The 25,060-nt window shown below is 45.0% G+C and overlaps 1 protein-coding gene across 1 annotated transcript in view; it reads left to right on the plus strand.

The window, feature by feature from the left end:
* The first annotated feature begins 269 nt into the window (after positions 1-269).
* The window catches only part of NFX1 (nuclear transcription factor, X-box binding 1), a 154,724-nt gene continuing 129,933 nt past the window's right edge, over positions 270-25,060 (plus strand). Inside the window, exons 1-2 of the mRNA XM_075314894.1 lie at positions 270-393; positions 13,848-14,912. Coding sequence (XP_075171009.1) covers positions 372-393; positions 13,848-14,912 — 1,087 coding nt within the window. The 5' untranslated portion in view covers positions 270-371. The remainder of the gene's footprint in view (positions 394-13,847; positions 14,913-25,060) is intronic.

Consider the following 25,060-nt stretch of genomic DNA (forward strand, 5'->3'; position numbering starts at 1 on the left):
TAGTTGTGAAGGACAGCAGGGAAGAGAGAACAAGCAAAGAAAATATCCAGCTGTCAGCATGGCCGGCTGCTGGGACGCACGGTCCCCTCAGAAAGCTTTCCAGGCATCACATGGTAGCGGTTATATGTGCTGTGCATGTGAGGTATGTTCATCAAATTGTCCGTTAAAATAAAGTTGATTGAAAAAAGAAAAAAAAATGAAGAAAGAAAACACACGGCTGATTGCCAAAGGGCGTGTCCTATCAGGACATGCGCAGTGGTTAGCAGCATGTGACGTCAGCAGGAGGCTGGAGCTCGGTTTCGCTCGGTGTCGGTGGAGCTGCGGGTCTGGAGAATCACCGGGGACAAAACGTCGCTGCTTGCGTGGGTGGAATGGCGGAGGCGCAGCCCTCAGGTACCGGTCATGAGTTCTGTAGAATGTGATGTGTGGACGCTGTATAGGGTTGTACATGTGGAGCAGATGTCAGCCGAGGTGCAGAACACATGGACGGCAGTGTACCTGGGCTAGAGCTCCTGGGAATGAGACGTGCTCATTCTGCACCACAGATATCGTTTGCTGTCGCCTCTGCGTGGCGCAGAGGGCGAGCGCCGTGGCTTCCGCGTGGCGCAGAGGGCGAGCGCCGTGGCTTCCGCGTGGCGCAGAGGGCGAGCGCCGTGGCTTCCGCGTGGCGCAGAGGGCGAGCGCCGTGGCTTCCGCGTGGCGCAGAGGGCGAGCGCCGTGGCTTCCGCGTGGCGCAGAGGGCGAGCGCCGTGGCTTCCGCGTGGCGCAGAGGGCGAGCGCCGTGGCTTCCGCGTGGCGCAGAGGGTGAGCGCTGTGGCCTCTGTGTGCCAAAAGGCCACATGTCTGATTAGGGCCATCCTGTGTATGGACCCCACTGCTAGTCAACCTGTCATCTGAGCTGTCTGTGATGGAGAGATCTGTGTGTACACATAGATACATCCTGTATAGGGGATTCCGGACCCCACTGCCAGCCGACCTGTCATCTGAGCTGTCTGTGATGGAGAGATCTGTGTGTACACATAGATACATCCTGTATAGGGGATTCCGGACCCCACTGCTAGCCGACCTGTCATCTGAGCTGTCTGTGATGGAGGTGTGTGTATACACACACACACACACACACACACTATAGGTGATTCCGGACCCCACCGCCGGCCGACCTGTCATCTGAGCTGTCTGTGATGGAGATGTGTGTGTGTGTGTGTGTGTGTGTGTGTATATACACACACACACACTGCATAGGTGATTCCGGGCCCCACCGCCGGCCGACCTGTCATCTGAGCTGTCTGTGATGGAGAGATGTATGTGTGTACACACACTGTATACGGGATTCCGGGCCCCACTGCCAGCCGACCTGTCATCTGAGCTGTCTGTGATGGAGATGTGTGTGTGTGTGTGTGTGTGTGTGTGTGTGTGTATATACACACACACACACTGCATAGGTGATTCCGGGCCCCACCGCCGGCCGACCTGTCATCTGAGCTGTCTGTGATGGAGAGATGTATGTGTGTACACACACTGTATACGGGATTCCGGGCCCCACTGCCAGCCGACCTGTCATCTGAGCTGTCTGTGATGGAGATGTGTGTGTGTGTGTGTGTGTGTGTGTGTGTGTGTGTATATACACACACACACACTGCATAGGTGATTCCGGGCCCCACCGCCGGCCGACCTGTCATCTGAGCTGTCTGTGATGGAGAGATGTATGTGTGTACACACACTGTATACGGGATTCCGGGCCCCACTGCCAGCCGACCTGTCATCTGAGCTGTCTGTGATGGAGATGTGTGTGTGTGTGTGTGTGTGTGTGTGTGTGTGTATATACACACACACACACTGCATAGGTGATTCCGGGCCCCACCGCCGGCCGACCTGTCATCTGAGCTGTCTGTGATGGAGAGATGTATGTGTGTACACACACTGTATACGGGATTCCGGGCCCCACTGCCAGCCGACCTGTCATCTGAGCTGTCTGTGATGGAGATGTGTGTGTGTGTGTGTGTGTGTGTATATACACACACACACACACACTGCATAGGTGATTCCGGACCCCACCGCCGGCCGACCTGTCATCTGAGCTGTCTGTGATGGAGAGATGTATGTGTGTACACACACTGTATACGGGATTCCGGGCCCCACCGCCGGCCGACCTGTCATCTGAGCTGTCTGTGATGGAGGTGTGTATGTGTGTGTACACACATGCTGTATACGGGATTCCGGGCCCCACCGCCGGCTGACCTGTCACCCGCGGAGTATGTGATGTGGGATGTATGCTGTGTTTTGCTGGAGGACCTGATCTCTCAGGAATACGGTATATCCTGTGAGTGAGAAGCGTCCTATGTGTCAGACGTGACCTTTACACCAGGGCTATTTCCTAATAAAGCCTTTGTTCCTCCCTTCTGACACTGTGCAGACCTGTGAGGATGCCTGGGCTTGGGGACGGGTCTGCAGTAAGGTTATCATTACTGTCATGTTTAGGGGAGGGTTGTGCTCGGTCTGCCCTATATCCTTACGTCACGTCCTATAAATGCAGATATTATGACTTGCTTTTTTTGGGACACACTTTTATTTCTCCTAAATATATGCTCCAGCCCTTTTCTTAACGGCTCCACTGGCCAATCCCTTGTGCTGATGAAGGGCACATCCAGCAGCTGTTTGCGTTACATGTAAGGGTGCCATCAGTACTTCTAGTTTGCCCTAATCATGGGCAGCATGAAACTGTGATATGTTGCTTCATGATACTGTACTACATTGCAGGGTTTCAGAGAGACCTTTCCGGGTACAAGGAGAAGGGTCTGCTCTGTAGCGTCTCCCCTGGCTCTGCTTCAATCGGGGGAAGCTGGAGGTAGCTCTCTGCAGACACAGCCCCCCGAATTCCACTCATTCAGAACTGTTACAGAAATTCAGAAAGATTTCCAGTACATTCGAGGACCAGTCACCAGGTCAAAAGTACAGCCGTATTTTCTCTTATTTTATTCCACCTTCCCTTGTAGAGGTTTGGCCTCTTTTATTTACTGCTAATTTTTCTGGTCTTTACCAAAAGGGTGTTCTTCACAGGCTGGTAATATACAGCATATATCCTGGAACAGCCCTTGGTAAAAATGATCACTAAATAATATGGCCCAATACTCAGAAGCAATGGTAATAAAATGAGAGCACACTGTCCACTTTTGATCTGTGACATATCCTCTTTTTTGGGTTCCCCCTCAATTCTTCCCTGATCCTGCTCTGAAGCTTTCTCTGATTAAATTCTGCTGGATGTAGCTTCGTGCATCAGGTTCTGCTAACAAAGGGTTATTTCTGCCTACACTGACACTTTCTGACAAGCCCATTGTTAAAGGGATTGTCCAATACATGTCACATTTGCATTGGGAGGTGATCAGTGCCAATGCTGGGTGCACGCATTGTTGACAGGAGCCAGCCAGACACCTGAAACTCTAGATGCCCTATCCTTCTCTCATAACATCATCCCTCAAGGGAGAGGTAGGAGGCCCACAATAATCTGTGCCCTTGGCCGGTGGACATATGTATGGGGACCTTTATTCAACCTTGGTACAAGCAATGCCATGTGATGTAAAAGCAACCTGACAGGATGATTAGTACTGCCATAACTATGGGCAGCATGAATCAGAAGCCTGCTGTGTTCTACAGCCTTGGGTGCTTTATTCTGGAAGGCTGCAGACTTTAAAAACAAAATACTTCTTTAGCCGGCCATTGCCTATGCATGTCAGGGGACCGGTCCGTGGCAGGTCACTCGTGGCTTTCTCCCTATACACAAACCTAGGGTGACCTTGTAATCACGTAGCCCCCCCCACCCATTCTTCACGGTTGTTTCCCCACTGGGGAGTCATTTGATCTTTATGAATAATTTTAGACTTTAATATTTGCACATTATTTTGTTCATCTTACGTCATTTTTGAAGGTTTGGGGGGGGGGGGGTTGTCTACAATTTTGCTCAAACCTTTGTGTTAACCTTTACAACATGCTGTCCTCCATTACATATCAAAAACCTGCTGACAGATTCCCTTTTAAAGGATTTTACAACTTTTTGAGCAAAAAAAGTCATTCCCAAAAAGTCAGACAAAAATAGAGCATTTTTTTATTTTGCACCAGATTTAAGAACAAAGTGTGCCATTTTGAAGCACTTGGTCAAAAAAACATCAGCTAATACCACAAGATTAAAAGAAAGGTGCCCCTGATCCAGACAGGGTAAATCTTCTGACAGGTTCCCTTTAAACACTGCATATAAATCTCCATTCTAAGGCTATGTTCACACTAGTGTATAAAAAATCAGTCCGATTTTCATCCAGAATAGTAGGACAATTTTGTTTTCTTTCTTCTCATCCGTGTGCCATCCATATGCATTTTTTTTAGCAACTTTTATTCTACAATTACTTACAGGGCCATTTACAGTGTCCTATGCTACCAAATGGTGATGTATCCGTAAAAACCGGATGCCAAATACGGCTGTGAAAAGTATTCAGATCTGCTCTCTCATTGCATAACATTGGGCTGAGTGCAGCCCCCCCGCCATTGCACTCATCCGAGTTATACTCAAGGGTCAGCGAGCCCTAAACTTCAGGATATTTGCTCTTGCCTACACTGAAACAGTGTACAACCCTCCCCTCCCCAAGGGTTATTTAGAAGGGGTCACAGCCTCGGACCATCAGCAGGAATTACATTTTACTGATTGCAAGCAGAAATCTTGAGAATCTTGTAGAAAAGAGGACAAGAGTTTTTTTAGTGCAAAAAGATTACAAAATTTTTATTAGACATAGTGGGGAAAAATATCCAAACAGTCATTAAAAACAGATTAAAACATTAATGGCAGGTGACCCCCACATAGGACATGATACCACAATTAGGATGTATACATATACGGCATATGGGTACAGCGTACTCAATTGTACAGGGATAACGTGGGTATTATCTAACAATCTGCCGGGCATTTTATAAACACCCTGCCGGACAAAAATTGTTTGCAGTATGAAGCAAATAGCACATAGATTAAATGTCTACATATGAGGCATGTGAACGTAACACACTCAATTGTACAAAGACAGCATATAGAACATATAGAGAACACCTAATAATGTGCCACACACTTTGTAATCATACCACCAGACAGGGTTACTGCAGTATTAAGCATGGCTGTGACTGGATTAAAGATCCCACTAAAGAACCTGCACAAGTAAATACCGATACCAGTGGTGCCCTGTATCAGTCCGACCCAGTAAGGAGGGGAGCTCTGCCACTAGTGGCGCCTCTGGGAAGACCTACGTACGTTTCGATATTAGGAGTGAATAATCTTCGTCAGGGAGGAGGCATCAGGTGTCAACCATCCCATGTAACAGGCTTTTAAATGTGCCGTTTGTAATTGCCGCGGACCCGGAAGTCTCACTCGCGGCAATCACACCTGTAGCCGGACGAAATCGCGCGAGATGCCGGCCGTCACGTCATCTTCGCGCATGCGCGGGAGCGGGGACGCGTCACCAAGGCTCCCGCGCATGCGCGCGACGCTAAGACGGCTGCAGCTACGCGCGCCCGAACTGCACCAGGCGCGATCGCACGGAGACAGCCGAACACTGCAACAGAGGTAAGTATGAACAATTCTCTCTGAACATGTGATAATCCAGCAATCTTCGGAATTTAAAAAGACCATAACGTCATGTAAGAACATCATATGGGAAGGTCCATCTTTAGTTTTTCATGTGGATCAAGAAGATGATGAATCTCGCATAGCGGGCATATGGTTAACTTCTAGGTCCTATTAATAAAAAGGACGTACATAAGTAAATAAGCCTGAATAGGGAGGGATGCCAAGAAAAGAGAGGCAAAATAAAAAAATAAAAACAATAAAAAGACAAAGGATACAAGTGAGAGAGCAAATGGCAATTTCACAATGTGATGTTTGACGGACTGTGTAAAAAGTGTCCCAGAGTCCCTACATTTTACATACTGCCCAAAGTCCACAAAGATGCCGTCAATCCGCCTGGTCGTCCGATTGTGTCCGGCATAGAGGGTTTATGTGATCCTATCTGTAGATTTATAGACTACCATTTAAAAACTTTGGTTGAGACATTACCCTCTTATGTCCGGGACACCACGGACGTCCTTAGGCGCGTTGACGGCATCTTTCTGGAGGAGGATATGATCCTTGTCACAGCCGACATTGAGAGCCTATATACGTGTATATCTCACACGGATGGAATACGAGCTGTCCGCTTCTTCCTCGAAATGTCCGGTCGGAGTGGCGAATTGAGTGAGTTGATTGTCGAGCTGCTGGAGTTTGCCCTGTCACACAACTTCTTTGTCTTCAAGGACATCTATTATCTACAGCAACGCGGCACTGCCATGGGCGTGGCCTGTGCGCCTTCGTATGCAGATCTCTTTCTGGGTTTCTGGGAGAGGCTGATTTTTGCAGACGAGGGCTCCGGGCTTAGCGCCCATGTGCAGTGTTGGCTTAGATATATAGACGATGTTTTGTTTGTGTGGCAGGGTTCGGTTGAGCAGCTCGATGCATTTATGGGACAATTAAACATCAATGACTTTAATATTAAGCTCACTTATAAAAATAGTAGACATAGGATCGATTTCCTTGACATCATGATCAAGGTGGATCAGAGGGGATCGATCCAGACGGACGTCTTTCGAAAGGAGACGTCCGTCAATGCACTACTACACGCTACATCTGACCATAATCCATCAACGATCCGTGCCATTCCTACCGGGCAATATTTGAGGATGAGGCGAATTTGCTCCTCCAATGATAGCTTTGAGGCCCAGTCGGCTGATCTCAGGGATCGATTCCGTGAGAGGGGTTACAGTGGCAGAAGCATTAGGGCTGGCTATAATCGGGCAAAGATGACTCCCCGGTTGCAGCTACTCACTGATACCCCGAAGAAGCAGGCACAACGTGACATCGCGGTGCGGTTCATTGGAACACACAGTCAGGAATGGGGTACTATGCGACAGATTCTAAAAAGGCACTGGCCGGTTCTGATGACCGACCCAACTTTAGCTAGAGTGCTTACCCAGGACCCCCTAATGACTTCCAGGAGAGCAAGGAATTTGAGGGACATGTTGGTCCAGAGTCACTATGTTCCACCCCGCGTCAATCCATTTGGTTCTCATGGACCTCTACAGGGTTGTTTTCCCTGTGGCCACTGTGTGGCCTGCAGCAATGTCCTCCGTAGTCATACATTCTGCTCATCTAATGGACAGAAAATTTATAACATCAAGCATTACATCACATGTGCGACCACACATGTGGTGTATTTTGCGACGTGTACGTGCCCCCTGACCTATGTGGGACTCACCTCTAGGGAGCTCCGCATTAGGGTCAGGGAGCACGTGAGGGACATTGCTGCGGCCAAAACAGAGGAGGATCTGACAACACTCAAAACACTGCCCAGGCACTTTAGATTACACCACTCCTGTGACCCCTCAAAGTTGAAGATAAGAGGAATCGATGCAATAATGGGGGGGATCAGAGGTGGTGATCATAAGAAACGCCTGGCGCAGTGTGAGACCAAATGGATAGTGACACTGGACACATTGGTGCCCAAAGGCTTGAATGAATCAGTGAGTTATGCCCCTTTTTTATAGTCATGACATTATTCTGATCTATTACAGCCTGTCTCCCTCCTGGGAGTCACTTAATTCCATGTTTTTCCATGGTCATGGTCATATATATGTTATATATATATATATATCTCATCTTACGTGTTATCTAACCATGCATATTCACATTGTGAAATTGCCATTTGCTCTCTCACTTGTATCCTTTGTCTTTTTATTGTTTTTATTTTTTTATTTTGCTTCTCTTTTCTTGGCATCCCTCCCTATTCAGGCTTATTTACTTATGTACGTCCTTTTTATTAATAGGACCTAGAAGTTAACCATATGCCCGCTATGCGAGATTCATCATCTTCTTGATCCACATGAAAAACTAAAGATGGACCTTCCCATATGATGTTCTTACATGACGTTATGGTCTTTTTAAATTCCGAAGATTGCTGGATTATCACATGTTCAGAGAGAATTGTTCATACTTACCTCTGTTGCAGTGTTCGGCTGTCTCCGTGCGATCGCGCCTGGTGCCGTTCGGGCGCGCGTAGCTGCGGCCGTCTTAGCGTCGCGCGCATGCGCGGGAGCCTTGGTGACGCGTCCCCGCTCCCGCGCATGCGCGAAGATGACGTGACGGCCGGCATCTCGCGCGATTTCGTCTGGCTGCAGGTGTGATTGCCGCGAGTGAGACTTCTGGGTCCGCGGCAATTACAAACGGCACATTTAAAAGCCTGTTACATGGGATGGTTGACACCTGATGCCTCCTCCCTGACGAAGATTATTCACTCCTAATATCGAAACGTACGTAGGTCTTCCCAGAGGCTCCACTAGTGGCAGAGCTCCCCTCCTTACTGGGTCGGACTGATACAGGGCACCACTGGTATCGGTATTTACTTGTGCAGGTTCTTTAGTGGGATCTTTAATCCAGTCACAGCCATGCTTAATACTGCAGTAACCCTGTCTGGTGGTATGATTACAAAGTGTGTGGCACATTATTAGGTGTTCTCTATATGTTCTATATGCTGTCTTTGTACAATTGAGTGTGTTATGTTCACATGCCTCATATGTAGACATTTAATCTATGTGCTATTTGCTTCATACTGCAAACAATTTTTGTCCGGCAGGGTGTTTATAAAATGCCCGGCAGATTGTTAGATAATACCCACATGTTATCCCTGTACAATTGAGTACGCTGTACCCATATGCCGTATATGTATACATCCTAATTGTGGTATCATGTCCTATGTGGGGGTCACCTGCCATTAATGTTTTAATCTGTTTTTAATGACTGTTTGGATATTTTTCCCCACTATGTCTAATAAAAATTTTGTAATCTTTTTGCACTAAAAAAACTCTTGTCCTCTTTTCTCCAAGATGTTTATGAGTTTGTGCTAATTGGGTTGGGCTCCAGAAAAATCTGGGTCCACCCCTCATTTTGCTATGGTACTTTGGAGTACCCTTTCCTTAAGAAATCTTGAGAATGTAGAAAACTGAAACAAGGATGTAACATTGTTGACTATTATTCTAGTGTTCCCCAAGAAACTGAAAGTGTATTGCAAAATGCATATAATGGCACATGGCGAGGAGAGATACTAGAGCTAGGGACCCTCCTGATTAGGCACTCTAGATCAAAAGGGTCAGCTTAGGGGTGCTTCACACACACAGCGAGCTCGCTGCTGAGTCACGGTTTTTGTGACGCAGCAGTGACCTCATTAGCGATCTCGCTGTGTGTGACACTGAGCAGCGATCTGGCCCCTGCTGCGAGATCGTTGCTCGTTACACACAGCCCTGGTTCGTTTTCTTCAAAGGCGCTCTCCCGCTGTGACACACAGATCGCTGTGTGTGACAGCGAGAGAGCGACAAATGAAGCGAGCAGGGAGCCGGAGCCGGCGTCTGGCAGCTGCGGAGGCTGGTAACTAAGATAAACATCGGGTAACCAAGGTGGTTACCCGATATTTACCTTAGTTACCAGCCTCCGCAGCTCTCACGCTGCCTGTGCTTCCGGCTCTCTGCACATGTAGCTGCTGTACACATCGGGTTAATTAACCCGATGTGTACTGTAGCTAGGAGAGCAAGGAGCCAGTGCTCAGTGTGCGCGGCTCCCTGCTCTCTGCACACACAGCTAAGCGGTGTGCGCTGGTAACTAATGTAAACATCGGGTAACCATACCCGATGTTTACCTTAGTTACCAGTGTCCGCAGCTTCCAGACGCCGGCTCCGTGCAAGCGCAGCGTCGCTTGCATGTCGCTGCTGGCTGGGGGCTGTTCACTGGTCGCTGGTGAGATCTGCCTGTTTGACAGCTCACCAGCGACCATGTAGCGATGCAGCAGCGATCCTGACCAGGTCAGATCGCTGGTCGGATCGCTGCTGCATCGCTAAAGTGTGAAGGTACCCTTAGTAACCTGTTATTTACATGTGCTATTAGCTATTTACAGCAAGGTATTTTGCTCATTTGCGTTGTCTATTGTTATCCACAGTGTGAATGTGCGCCTACACATTGCAGTTAGGTGTGCCGGCACATTTTTTTTCCCCCAGTTTTAAAATACATTTAATGTAACCTACTCACACTTAAAGTTATATGGCCAAAGTCTACTTTTTATTCAAATGTATTGAATTTTGGGTTTCCAGATATACAAAATGCACAAAGGGAACCCCTGGCACAGGAGTATGGAAATTTTACTTCCTAAGGACTCTTTCAGACGTTAATACAACACGGTACATGCACAGACCAGAATCCACGACCTGGCCTCGGGTCTCCTGTGCCGAGCGTGACAGTCTCCGATAAATATAAGAAGCTGTCACGCTCTGGTCCGGAGAGTTGCGGCCAGTCTGAGCACACACGATGTAGTATGGACGTCTGAAAGACTCCTAACCTCTTGTATCTTGAAGAAAATATGACATAAACACTTGTGCTCTTATGACTAGTGTTGAGTGAGTAGTTAACTATTAGTACTTGCTTTGCTGTTAGCGAGTACTGTCCGCTAATCGCATATTCGTTACGAGTGGTGGGCGCAATGTAAGTCAATGGGAAATACTTGCTAAGTAGCGAGTTACCCGAAAGCTGTACTTTTCATGCGAGTAGCGAATAGTGCGGCTTTCAGGATACTTGCTACTTAGCGAGTACGTCCCATTGACTTACATTGTGCTGCTCGTAATGAATATGTGAGTAGTGGACAGTACTCGCTAAGGGTATGTGCGCACGTTGCTTTTTACCTGCTTTTTACCTGCTTTTTTGCTGCTTTTTCTTCTGCGCTGTTTAATGCCAAAATGGATGTGTTCTTCTATTCAAGCAAAGTCTATGGGAATTTGGGTTTCTTGTTCACACTATGTTGTTCAAAATGCTGCCTTTTTGTGGCAGAACTTTGGTCAAAAACTCAGCTTTTCAAAGAAGCAACATGTCAATTGTTTTTGCCATTTGGGTTTTGCACTGCAAAGCTGAGTTTTTGACCAAAGTTCTGCCACAAAAAGGCAGCATTTTGAACAACATAGTGTGAACAAGAAACCCAAATTCCCATAGACTTTGCTTGAATAGAAGAACACATCCATTTTGGCATTAAACAGCGCAGAAGAAAAAGCAGCAAAAAAGCAGGTAAAAAGCAACGTGCGCACATACCCTAACAGCATAGCGAGTATGACTAGTTAGCTACTCGCTCAACACTAATTATGATTGCTTCAGTTTCCACGCCTTATATTGCATATTGTCTAGGCATGCTTATGAATAGTAGTATCATTTAAAGGGAACCAGGCAGCTACCTGCTGTATGATTTCAGCCATATATGTTTCATTCTCAAACACTGCAGTGCTTCAGAGAAAAACATACAAAAACAGCCGCAGCTTTGCTCCGTCTACCGCCAGTGAGTCGCAGGTCTTTTCTTATACATGCAGAGAAAAACCACTCACTGAAGGGGAAATGGTGGACAGACGCAGCTAGAGTACCACCTGTCGATAATCCCCCAACCACTGCAATGTGTCGGAGTCAACCATACATGTCTGAAATCATGCACCAGTGTCTGCCACATACTGCCTGTCGGTCGGGTAGCATGAATCTGCAGTCAAGTTCTCTTTAAGCTGATGGCAATAAAAATGTTACATTTTTTTTTCCATATTTATATTAAATACACCTATATCTAAAAATGCAGTTTCCATTTCATATCTTCAATGTTTCCACATCTTTGTGCTTACAGAGGCCGCTGTACTCGTTTGTATATTCTGCTTAATAGCCGCTTGTACCTGTTCACACTGATTTATACTGTGATGGGGCTGGTCAGTTTTTTTCTACTTTTGATACCATGGTAATATGCAGCAAATTTTCATCCCACAAATCCAGACAGAAATTCTGCAGTGTATTTACCCTATATGATCTATGGTGAAATCTGCAGCAATTCCACAATGAAATCTTCCTCAAAAACTGCAAGACTTATATTTGATTTTTGCTATAAAATGGCACAAAAATCCTCAGTGGTCTTATTTGCAGCAAAAATTACTTGTTTGCATAAGAACCGCATTGGCAAAACGGCAACATGAAACGCTGGTAATTTGTGCCAAAGTTGCATGTGGATTTTTTTTACACTAAGCATTAAAATCAGAATGTGTCCTGTGAAAGCACAGTGACATCTGCTATAAACAGTGTGTTTTATAGAAGATTGTGTGGCCGGGACGATTATAAGGGGTTGTCTTGGCATCTATTATTGAAGACCTATCGTTATTATGGGATCTGATATGCAGGTCTCAGCAACGGTTTCTACACATTGAGCGGTTCTGGCCTCCTCCGGAGCTAATAACAGCTGACCTGTGAGGATGCCAAGTGTCGGAGGCCAAATATAACTCCTCTTATAGCTTATCAATAGTCAATGCCCAGACAGCAACTTTAATGTTATGCAGCATAATTATGGGCTCCTAAGTCCACAAAGTTTGGAGCCAAATATGATTTTTTTGGTTGCTTCTTAGTTTTCATACAGGAATCTGTTTAGTGGAACTAAATGTGATTCAAACGGATTCTTACAATACTTTCCCAATATATACAATCTTATTTTATTAGTAAGAAACTCCACAAAACCGTAGAAATTAAGCGGGGGGTCCAATTGTAGTCAATGGCCCACCCACTGCACAAGCTCATAAGCATAGTCTGAGAAGAGAGGACCTGCAAGCTTTTATAGTGCAAAAGGTTTGACAAAAGTTTATTCTGAGAGGTGACAATTCATTAACAAGTTTAAAACCAATTAAGAACAGAGACCATGATTGTGACTAGCAGTACCATGTTATCCCCCTATCCGGAGACACATATATATACACATACACATATCTGTATAGACATGGGAGCTGCGTTAGCTGTATTGAAGCAGTAGGGCCACAGTGGCACATAATCAATTCAATGGCAAGACAAATACCGCTGGTAAATATTGCAGGTTGCCCAAAAGTCATTAAGGGGAAACCCCCCTCCAAGGGAAAGAGAGGAGAACGGGAAACCAGAGGTAGTACCTCTGAAAATCTGACCGCAAAAGTCTCAAATGCAAGCCTCAGACCAGCCCAACGTACGTTTCAATTCACAATTTTCTTATCTTCTACAGGGGAAAGGTGCTTGTGAAGACACCTTTCCCCTGAAGAAGATAAGAAAATCGTGAATTGAAACGTACGTTGGGCTGGTCTGAGGCTTGCATTTGAGACTTTTGCGGTCAGATTTTCAGAGGTACTACCTCTGGTTTCCTGTTCTCCTCTCTATCCCTTGGGGGGTTTTCCCCTTAATGACTTTTGGGCAACCTGCAATATTTACCAGCGGTATTTGTCTTGCCATTGAATTGATTATGTGCCACTGTGGCCCTACTGCTTCAATACAGCTAACGCAGCTCCCATGTCTATACAGATATGTGTATGTGTATATATATGTGTCTCCGGATAGGGGGATAACATGGCACTGCTAGTCACAATCATGGTCTCTGTTCTTAATTGGTTTTAAACTTGTTAATGAATTGTCACCTGTCAGAATAAACTTTTGTCAATCTTATTTTATTGTCTAAAAATACTATGTTTATGCTGTCTTTTATATAAAACTGATTCTTGCTCCCCTTTCACATTTATCTGGATGACTTCTGATTAAACCTATCATAAGATCATACTATAAACGTTCTGAATTAGGATTGCAAATGAAGAGCCATATGGGGAGAGTCACGTTTCAGCACACACGTTTTGTTTAGAGGCAAATACCGTACATTTCTCTAAAGAATATGTATCTCTTTGTAAAGTATCTCCATTGTACTCATATGTTTTGTCTTTTATTTTAGGGCTAACAAAGTATAACCCTGAGGCTGCTGACTTTGTCCCTAGAGAGCACATAAGTCATCACCCAAATTGGAGAAATCATGTGAGACCTGAAAACAATAGGAATTGGTCTAGAAATTCTAATTTGCCAGCGACCCATCAGCATCCATCGCAAAGGGAGAGCAATCATGAAAGCGCCTCTCAGAAAGTGCACTCCTACAACAGCTCTGTCACAAGTAACAATGTGAGAGGCCAGCAAGGATCACCTGAAATCGCCAACAAACCTGTAAAGAATCACAGCTTTCAGAATCAAAGGTGGCATCGATCTAGAAGTGAGCGATCTCACAATAGGAGTTCAAGGCAGCCGCTTTCTGATACATCAGCAAGGTCATCATTTGTTGGGATCACACCACTTGGTGACTGGCGTGTAAGGACAAGAGATCCCGCTGATCAAGGCTCGTCTGAAAGTGAGAAAGAAGTTGGCAGTGCTGACAGTCGAGGTGCCAAGCCAAAGAGACTTACTCATGTGTCGGGAGGTTCTCTCAGAGGACCTCGCGACAGAGCTAAATATTCATACGACAGGGAGAAACGGGTAGCTCCTAAGCAAAAAACTGATGAGTTGTTTGAAAACATTCCACCTCGAGATTTTGGGAAATCAGGGACACCTAAGGAGGATCATTTTAAAACTAGACTTGATCGATGTGATGGGGGAACTGAAGACAAGCCGAAGCTTTCATTGTCCGGAAATAGATCCTCACGAGAACCATTGGATTGGAAAAAGCCTCAGGATGATGTGCAGAGATTTAAGCGTAACGAAGCGCAGAGCAACAAGTTGTCACGACATGACAAAAGCCAACCGGCAACATTTACAGCAAAGGAAAAGAAGACTGACCGGGGAAAAGAACCTCCTCATCCTAGTACATACCAGGAGTCAAAGTCTCGTGGACATCACTGGGTGGCTGACGGTGACAAACCAGCAGGAAGGAAGCATCCGTCTCAAGAGCGTGCTTCTAAGTCATCTGTGCAGCCTGGCTTTAGTCGACAGTGGAAGAAAAATGATATACCAAAGAGCAAGGAAACGCATACAGGTAAGCTGGTCTACAAATGTCCAATATTCCACTTAAATGCCAGCTGTTTGGATTTCTTTGCAATAGTAAAGTTTTTAGTAAGGAAATGTTTGTTTTGTATTATCTGTGCTGTGTAGAAACTGATTGACCTTACTCGTGTAAAGTGTTAAATGTGATGTCATTTTAATCACCACACGCTAATACATAGGGACGATTACTAGGATGCTTTATCAGCCATTCTGGATTTATGTCTCTAACCAGACTGCTCACATTGCATTTTATAATAGCCTTTGCAAAAATAGTCACCTCCTTTAATTACTTATGGACTGCTCATACACTTAAATTATCCAGACAGCCAATGCTTTTCTGTGCACTGATTTTCTAAAATGTCAATGCAGAGTAAGCTGCTTGAATGCGATCGTGTGAGAGCGGAAATCCGGTTGTCCGACGTGGCCAGACTCCCCATAGAAATGTTGATCACCATCTCTGCCTTCCTGATTGCGGTATACACAGTGCTGAACAGGCGCTGTGTATACAGTATAGGAAGCGCTGCCGGTGCGTCCTCCTCTGGACCCAGTAGTCGTGATTGGTGGGTGTAAAATGAAATGGAGTAGGAGCTGCTGGTTCCTAATCAGCTCTACTATGCAGGAAGCTAAATTTCCCCTGTAACTAATATATTAAGCTGTTGCCTTTATGATTAATACCTGGGAAGGTTTTACTAGCCCTCAATTGCAGGCTTCACTTTACCATTTTAATTCTTGACAATATTCAGAGCTTAGAGTTTTCTAACATGTTGGGGATTCTCTGTATATTGTCCTGATGAAGGGGACGGATATGTCCCTGAAACGCGTAGACCTGTGAAAATAAAAAAAGGGATTTACTAACACCCTCCGGACTCCTGTGGTTTTGGCGCGATATCTAAACCCGCTTTTATTAACTATTGAAGAGAAGCAGACCAACACTTCACAGGCCACAATCAACAACCTGCTTTATGCAAAGGAGATATGTTGCGCTGTGTGAGCCAGATGGTGGTCACACCAAATACTGACTGGTTTTCTGTAACATATGGATCCTCCCAATACTGTAAAACAGCATATTTTATTGTGGCCGGCCAAAGGCACACCTGTGCAATAATCATGCTGTTTAATCAGCATCTTGATATGCCATGCCTGTAAAGTAGATGGATTATCTCTGCATTGGATGTATTTATTTAGGCAAGTTTATGCACAGAATTTCCAAGAAAAAGGCCTTTTGTGTACATAGAAAAAAAAGTGTGAGCTCTGAGAGTTCAGCTCATTACAAATGGGGCAATATCTACAATGCAGCTGATGAACTGAGTGACTTTTCTGGTTTGATAGGCAAGTTAATATATTCCTAAATCTGCCGGTGATCAGATTGAGCTTTGTGTTCTTACATGTTTTCCATTTATCTTGAATTCTTTATATTTTTTTTTTTAATTAATTGTATTTATTTTAACTTTGCGTTTGTTTAATGGATGGATAATATTGTGTTAAGGATTTCTTTGCCTGTTTTCACTCCATTATGCGCTCCTTGCTTTCAGTGCAGTCATTAGGCCTACACAATGCATTTCTTGGACTGAACTGCCGATCACCTTACTCGAGCATTTAATTACAATGCTACCGGGCCAGCAATTTGCTGATTGTATGTGGTCAGCACACCTCTGAAAGTGGTCTCTCATCAGGAGAAAAGCAGTTCAAAGAAAAATTACAAAAAAGCTTGGTTGCTACTGGAAACAAGTATCCTCCAGGTTTAGATTAGTTCTGTTCACAAAAGGTTAACCTCTTAATGACCATAATGACACTTTAGTTTTTTTGCTGTGCACTTCAGCTTTTTTTCTTTTCATTTTTCCCATTTATGTGGCTATATGAGGCATTTGTTTTAAATGTCGTTCACTTTTCAGAATACATGTAAAGGGGTTGTGCCATCTTCATAAATAGGTAGTATTGGAAAGTGCTTGTAAACATAAGCAGCTTTGCTATTTACCTCAAGAACGGAGGGATTTTTAATTCCAGTGTGTACATCTCGTTGCCAAGGTTACCAGCCTCCTTGCAGTCTGAGTGGCCAGTTACCTAGGCGAGGAGCTCGCTTCATTTGCAGGCTCTATGGCATAATGGTGTATTTGTGATGAGGGATTTGCTAAGGTGTTTGTGTTTACTTGCGTTTTGTAATGCACCCATTTAATAAGATGAGACCGTGCACTGTAATGGGAAGCACATTTTGGATATACAGTGGAACCTCGGTTTACGAGTAACCCGGTGTGCGAGCATTTCGCTATACGAGCAAATACCGCACACACTTCCGATTCCGTACTTTAACCGTGCTCTGGCCTGCTCTTGCAGTCCACACAAGCATGCACAAGCACACACATATTATGCTCACCTCACCTTACCTTCCATAACATCGCCGGCCTCATGGTTTCTTGAAGCTCGCCGGTACAAGATGTGTATCGGGTAACCATCACGACGAGGGAGGAACGTCCGCTGCCATCCGGTACTCAAAGGCAGCGTGCTGACCAATCAGAGGCAAGCGGCTCCTGCCTTTGACGTCAGCGGAAGCTCTGGCATCGGTGGCGATGGTTACCCGATACACATCCTGTACCGGCGAATTACAAGAACCGTGAGGCTGACAATGTTATGGAAGGTAAGGGGAGGTGTGTGTGTATGTCTGTGTATGTCTGTGTATGTCTGTGTATGTCTGTCTGTGTATGTCTGTCTGTGTATGTCTGTCTGTGTATGTCTGTCTGTGTATGTCTGTGTATGTCTGTGTGTGTGTCTGTGTGTGTGTGTCTGTGTGTGTGTGTCTGTGTGTGTGTGTCTGTGTGTGTGTGTCTGTGTGTGTGTGTATGTCTGTGTGTGTGTCTGTGTGTGTGTGTGTGTGTGTGTGTGTCTGTGTGTGTGTGTCTGTGTGTGTGTGTCTGTGTGTGTGTGTCTGTGTGTGTGTCTGTGTGTGTGTCTGTGTGTGTGTCTGTGTGTGTGTGTGTGTGTGTGTGTATGTCTGTGTGTGTTGGCACAATAGGGGACCAGGATGGGAAATTGCACAAGTACTGAAACGAATTGTCTGAGCTTCCATTATTTCCTATGGGAAATCTTGCTTTGCTAGACGAGTAACTTGGTTTACAAGCACACTCCCAGAACGGATTGTTCTTGTAAAACAAGGTTCCACTGTATTAATAAAAAAAAACAACACAAAAATTCAATAACATTCAGCACTGCTACATCTTGTAGTACTGGTTTTAGCTATCTGTTTTTAATGTCTCTTTACAAACAAGAGGGAAGAATAAAATAAATAAGTTTATTCAATAGAAAGCCAAACTTGTGAATGTAAGTGAGAGCGCCTGTCGCTATGTCGGCTTGCCCACCGGCTGCTCCAGTAAAGCCCTTCTTCCAGATGGTTGCCCTTCTTTCATCACGAGTGATGTGATATTTTCCTGCAGCTTTCTTCTCTTCATTTGAACCGAGGAATTTTACAAGACATGCATAATATTAATGTGTAAATCCTGTAATTCCTCATTCGTTCTCATCTTCTGTAATACGTGCATATCAAGCCATGCTGAAAATAGAAGCTAGCATATTGCTATAAAGAGGAGAGGAGCATGTAAGAGTCTAAATGGGCAGTAAATAAGAGAATCTGCCTACAATCCCTTTCTTGATGATTGATAGACTTCCCTGATAACTATTTCATGACTAAATCTATCTATAGCTCTGTGCATGGAATATAGAGAATTAGAGCTTTCTGCAGATAGACAATATTCTATTTCTGTATAATATCATTGTATTGTAGAGATGAACAGGCGCAAGGCTCTGAAGCGGCAGCACACGGAGTATTCAGTTCAATTAGGACTTCTGGAGATGTGTGAAATCCCAAGACTCAGTGTGTTAGTAATACTAATCCTTCTCCTGAAGGCACTAACAGATATTACTTGCAAGCTTTGCTCTTCAGTCTAATTGCCTGTTTCCTTTGCAGTTAATGAATTAGTAAATAGACAAGTGATGTGGATCTGATGCCAGCCACATTTCTAAAGGGAATCTGTCCCTGGGTTTTTGTTACCCCATCCGAGCGCAGCAGAATGTGGAGACACAGACCTAGATTCCAATCATGTCACTTACTGGGCTGCTTGCTGCAGTTGTGATTTAAATAACTGTTTTTTGTTTGTTTATTTTTCTGCCGCATATCTACCAGATCTCCTGAACTCTGTATAACCCCACCCACAACACTCATTGCCAGCTTTGTGTGTGTACTGTACACTGTGCATAGGCAGAAAGCTGCCAATCAATAATGGAGGTGTGGTTATATAGAGCTCATGAATGTGGAAGACTACTTGCAGCAGGTTCTCTAGTGAAAAAACTAATTTTGGCAAAACTACAACAAGCAGTCCAGTAAGGGACCTATCACTGGAATTAGGGTCTCTGTCTCTATATTATGGTGCTCTCAGATGGGGGAGCAAAAACTTGGTGATAGATTCCCTTTAACCCCTTCATGACATGAAGTATATTTACGTTATATATCTTGTCACTGCCTTTGGTGGCTTGCACGCCGAGCCCGCATCTTTCCCTGCACAAAACAGCTGATTTTAATCAGCCGTAATGTGCCTATGACAGCCGTGTAGCCTGCAGCTGTTAGGCTGCTTTCACACACCAGTTTTTTGCAATCAGGCACAATCCAGCGCTTTGCAGAAAAAACACATCCGTTTTTTTGCCGCCGGATGCAGTTTTTCCTCATAGACTTGCATTAGCGCCGGATTGTGCCGCATGGCCTTGCGTTGCGTCTGTTTTTTGCCTGATGCGGCATAGTTAGCCGATGCGGAAGCCGCATGAAATGTTGCTTGCAGCAGTTTTTGTCTGCGGCGAAAAAACGCATTGCGCTGGATCCGGCGTGATGTGGCACGATTTACAATGCAAGCCTATGGACGCCGGACGCGGCATCCTGCGGCAAAAAACGCATCCGGCGGCCGGATGTGTTTTTTTTGAACTGCACATGCTCAGTATCATACCGGATACGAATGGGCTGCATGGAAAAACTTATGCAACGGATCCGTTTTTTTCGCCGCATCCGTTGCATAGGTTTTTGAGCCGGATTGTGCCTGATGCAAAAAAACTAATGTGTGAAAGCAACCTTAGGCTCTGTGCGCACTGGGAAATGAAATTTCCTTGGAAAAATTCCGCATGCTCTCAAAGATTACCGCACCCGCGGTAAAAAACCGCGGGAAACCGCACCCGAAAACCGCATGCGGTTTGCCGCGGTTTGCTGCGGTTTTACCGCGGTATTATTCGCGGTATTGCCGCGGTTTTGCCGCGTGCGGGTTGGGATGTGCTTTATTGCATTCAATGCAATAAAGCACATTGAAGAAAAAAAAAAAAAAAAAAAGTCATTTAATCCTGAGATAGTAGATAGAAGAATAGATAGAGGGATAGACAGAGGGATAGATAGATAGAGGACAGATCGCTGCATTTCCCACGGTCGGCAGTGAGTTCACATTACCGGCCGTGGGAAATGACCGGTAATTACCTCTGCTGTGTGCTGCATTCAGCGCTGTGTCTGTGACAGTCGCGGCTGGATGTCAGCAGTGCAGGACGCCGGAGCTGTGGATTACGCCGGAGCTTTTGCTTGGGGGGGGTTAATAAAAGGGTGAACGAGGCTTGTTGGTTTTATTTAAAATAAAGGATTTTTCGGTGTCTGTTTTTCTTCACTTTACTTACGGGTTGATCATGTCAGCTGTCACATAGACGCTGCCATGATCAAGCCTGGGGTTAATGGCGGTGATCCACTGCCATTAACCCCTTGTTATATTACCCTGACCGCCACTGCTACACGGCGGCAGGAAGAGCCGGGGACACGCCGGTATTGCCGCATAATGTATGCGACGGTGCCGGGGCAGCTGCGGCTGATATTCTCGGCTGCCGGAGGGGGAGTGAGGCGGGGGACATTAACCCTGCCCCTCTCCCTCCCCAGCCTGAGAATACCGGCCCGCCGCTGTGTGCTTACCTCGGCTGGAAGGTAAATATGCAGCAGAGCCCACGTTCTTTGTTTTCTATATTTCCGTTTTCTTTCTATGTGTGTTCTATGTGTCTGTGTCTATGTGTCTATGTGTGTTCTATGTCTGTGATGTCTGTGTGTGTCTGTGATGTGTGTGTGTTTACTCTCTGCACGGCTTCCTCTTCCTGTAATGACATCACTTCCCTGCAAACCGCAGACAAGCGATGCACATTACCGGAGGTAAACCGCGAAATGCCGCAGGGAATAACGCAGGAAAACGCAGTGAACCACACAGAATTTGCTGCCTGCGTTATTCCCTGCGGGATTTCACGATTAACATTGAGTCAATGGAGTGAAATCCCGCAGCGACGTGCGGAAAAGAAGTGACATGCACTTGTTTTTGCTGCGGGATTCCCGCAGCAAAACACGCAGCTGTCAAATTCCGCCCAGTGCGCACAGGATTTTTTTTCTCCATAGGATTTGCTGGTGATTCACTGCAGAGATGTTATGAACATTTTCTGCAGCGAAACATCACATGCAGCAAATCCGCGGAAAGTCCGTGGCAAAATCCGGTAAGTGCGCACATAGCCTTATCCAGTTAAATCCCGGTGTCAATCTCTGACAGAGGGATTTACCACATGTTGTCAGGGGGTGCGTCATGACATGTTCATAGGGCACTGATTTGGTGTCATGACAGCCAGGGGTCAGCTGATGACCCTTGTGTCTGTCATTACAATCCTCCTGTGAACGGCGGCTGCAAGCTGGCATTAATAGATTGTGAGATCTACTATACAGAGCAGTGCTGATGCCCTGCTCTGTACAGAACAAGCGATCCAACGATCGCAGCTTCAAGTCCTCTAAGGAAACTAGTAAATAAAGTAAAAATTAAAATAAAGTTTTTACAAAATAAAAAAACACAAGTTTTAAATCGCCCTCCTTTTGCCCCATTGAAAATAAAAGAATAAATAAAAAAAACAAACACATATTTGGTATTGCTGTACTTTGAAAATGACCGATCTATCAAAATCTAAAATTAATCCTATCGGTAAATGGCGTAATGAAAAATAATTCAAAACACCAGAGCTCTGTTTTTTGGGACTCTGCAGCTTTGCAGTAAAACACAAACAGGCTTTCGTCTACCCAAAATTTGTATCAGTAAAAACATCAGCTCAGGTCACAAAAAATAAGGCAACTCAAGTCCTACATCTCGAAAAATAAAAATACCGTTCTCAGAAATTGACGACAAAAGCAAATTTATTTTTTTAACTTCTTTCTTAGGCTTATTTTACCACTTAAATAAATAAACTACATCCATTTGGTATCTATGTACTCATACTGACCTGGAGAATCATACTGCCAGGTCCGTTTCACCATATAAAGCACCTCGTAAATAAAAAAATGTGGAATTGCACTTTTTTTTTTTTTTTTTGCAGTTTCTCCGCACTTGGATTTTTTTTTTCCTTTTTTCCAGTACACGATATGGTAAAATTTAAGGATTGTCATTCAAAAGTACAACTCGTCTCAAAAAAACCCAAGCCCCATCATATGGCAATATTGACAGAAAAATAAAAAAGTTACGGCTCTCGAAAGAAGGGGAGGAAAAAATGGCCCGGGGTGAAGGGGTTTAATTCCAATTTGGCAGTTTTACTAGTTGTCCTAGTTTATATTGGGGATACCTGTGCATGGTATTTGGTAGCCAGTAAGCTCTTTATTCTTGTATTGATATCAGATGTCTGGTCACACAGTAGTTATGCCAGGATCCTCGTGCAGTTTTATTCTAGTCGTTTTGATTTGACATGTCTCGTGTCACAATATGCTAAACTATCTGCCTTCCCTTTTTCTCTGCTGTTGGCCATTAGATTTAATGTAGAAATGTGAATGCTGTTAGTAAGCCGGCTATGGGAACCAGTAACAATTAGTGACATCTGACTTGTAATTATACTACTTGTTACTAGGGTTTGCCAAGACCTGCATAGTAAGCATGTGTACTTTGCACAGGGGAGCTTGGCAATTACAGAAATGTGCACCAATCAGCAGCACATTGAGGAGACGCCAGAGCGACTCATTATGACACACGCATTGTGTAGTCCTCAAAGCAAGTACTCCTGGTTATGACCTTTATTCCCTACCTCTAAACCAGGGGTCTCAAACTCGGCTGGGTGTATGGGCCACACAGAGGAAAAAAAATATGGGGGGGCCGCATTCTTTGCAGGACAAAGTGACATTTTTATTGGTACCATACAGTTAGGTCCAGAAATATTTGGACAGCGACACAATTTTCGCGAGTTGGGCTCTGCATGCCACCACATTGGATTTGAAATGAAACCTCTACAACAGAATTCAAGTGCAGATTGTAACGTTTAATTTGAAGGTTTGAACAAAAATATCTGATAGAAATTGTAGGAATTGTACACATTTCTTTACAAACACTCCACATTTTAGGAGGTCAAAAGTAATTGGACAAATAAACCAAACCCAAACAAAATATTTTTATTTTCAATATTTTGTTGTGAATCCTTTGGAGGCAATCACTGCCTTAAGTCTGGAACCCATGGAAATCACCAAACGCTGGGTTTCCTCCTTCTTAATGCTTTGCCAGGCCTTTATAGCCGCAGCCTTCAGGTCTTGCTTGTTTGTGGGTCTTTCCGTCTTAAGTCTGGATTGGAGCAAGTGAAATGCATGCTCAGTTGGGTTAAGATCTGGTGATTGACTTGGCCATTGCAGAATGTTCCACTTTTTTGCACTCATGAACTCCTGGGTAGCTTTGGCTGTATGCTTGGGGTCATTGTCCATCTGTACTATGAAGCGCCGTCCGATCAACTTTGCGGCATTTGGCTGAATCTGGGCTGAAAGTATATCCCGGTACACTTCTGAATTCATCCGGCTACTCTTGTCTGCTGTTATGTCATCAATAAACACAAGTGACCCAGTGCCATTGAAAGCCATGCATGCCCATGCCATCACGTTGCCTCCACCATGTTTTACAGAGGATGTGGTGTGCCTTGGATCATGTGCCGTTTCCTTTCTTCTCCAAACTTTTTTCTTCCCATCATTCTGGTACAGGTTGATCTTTGTCTCATCTGTCCATAGAATACTTTTCCAGAACTGAGCTGGCTTCATGAGGTGTTTTTCAGCAAATTTAACTCTGGCCTGTCTATTTTTGGAATTGATGAATGGTTTGCATCTAAATGTGAACCCTTTGTATTTACTTTCATGGAGTCTTCTCTTTACTGTTGACTTAGAGACAGATACACCTACTTCACTGAGAGTGTTCTGGACTTCAGTTGATGTTGTGAACGGGTTCTTCTTCACCAAAGAAAGTATGCGGGGATCATCCACCACTGTTGTCATCCGTGGACGCCCAGGCCTTTTTGAGTTCCCAAGCTCACCAGTCAATTCCTTTTTTCTCAGAATGTACCCGACTGTTGATTTTGCTACTCCAAGCATGTCTGCTATCTCTCTGATGGGTTTTTTCTTTTTTTTCAGCCTCAGGATGTTCTGCTTCACCTCAATTGAGAGTTCCTTAGACCGCATGTTGTCTGGTCACAGCAACAGCTTCCAAATGCAAAACCACACACCTGTAATCAACCCCAGACCTTTTAACTACTTCATTGATTACAGGTTAACGAGGGAGACGCCTTCAGAGTTAATTGCAGCCCTTAGAGTCCCTTGTCCAATTACTTTTGGTCCCTTGAAAAAGAGGAGGCTATGCATTACAGAGCTATGATTCCTAAACCCTTTCTCCGATTTGGATGTGAAAACTCTCATATTGCAGCTGGGAGTGTGCACTTTCAGCCCATATTATATATAGAATTGTATTTCTGAACATGTTTTCTTCAGCGCTCTATTGGGAGACCCAGACGATTGGGGTATAGCTACTGCCCTCCGGAGGCCACACAAAGTACTACACTAAAAAGTGCAAGGCCCCTCCCCTTCTGGCTATACCCCCCCGTGGTATCACGGGTACTCCAGTTTTCAAGCTTTGTGCGAAGGAGGTCAGACATTCCATGCATAGCTCCACAGATTTTAGTCAGCAGTAGCTGCTGACTATTTCGGATGGAAGAAAAGAGGGCCCATATAGGGTTCCCAGCATGCTCCCTTCTCACCCGTAGATGGTGTTGTAAGGTTGAGGTACCTATTGCTGGTACAGGGGCTGGAGCCCCACATGCTGTTTT

The sequence above is a fragment of the Anomaloglossus baeobatrachus genome, chromosome 6, assembly GCF_048569485.1.
Source record: "Anomaloglossus baeobatrachus isolate aAnoBae1 chromosome 6, aAnoBae1.hap1, whole genome shotgun sequence".
In the NCBI taxonomy this organism is placed as follows: Eukaryota; Metazoa; Chordata; class Amphibia; order Anura; family Aromobatidae; genus Anomaloglossus; species Anomaloglossus baeobatrachus.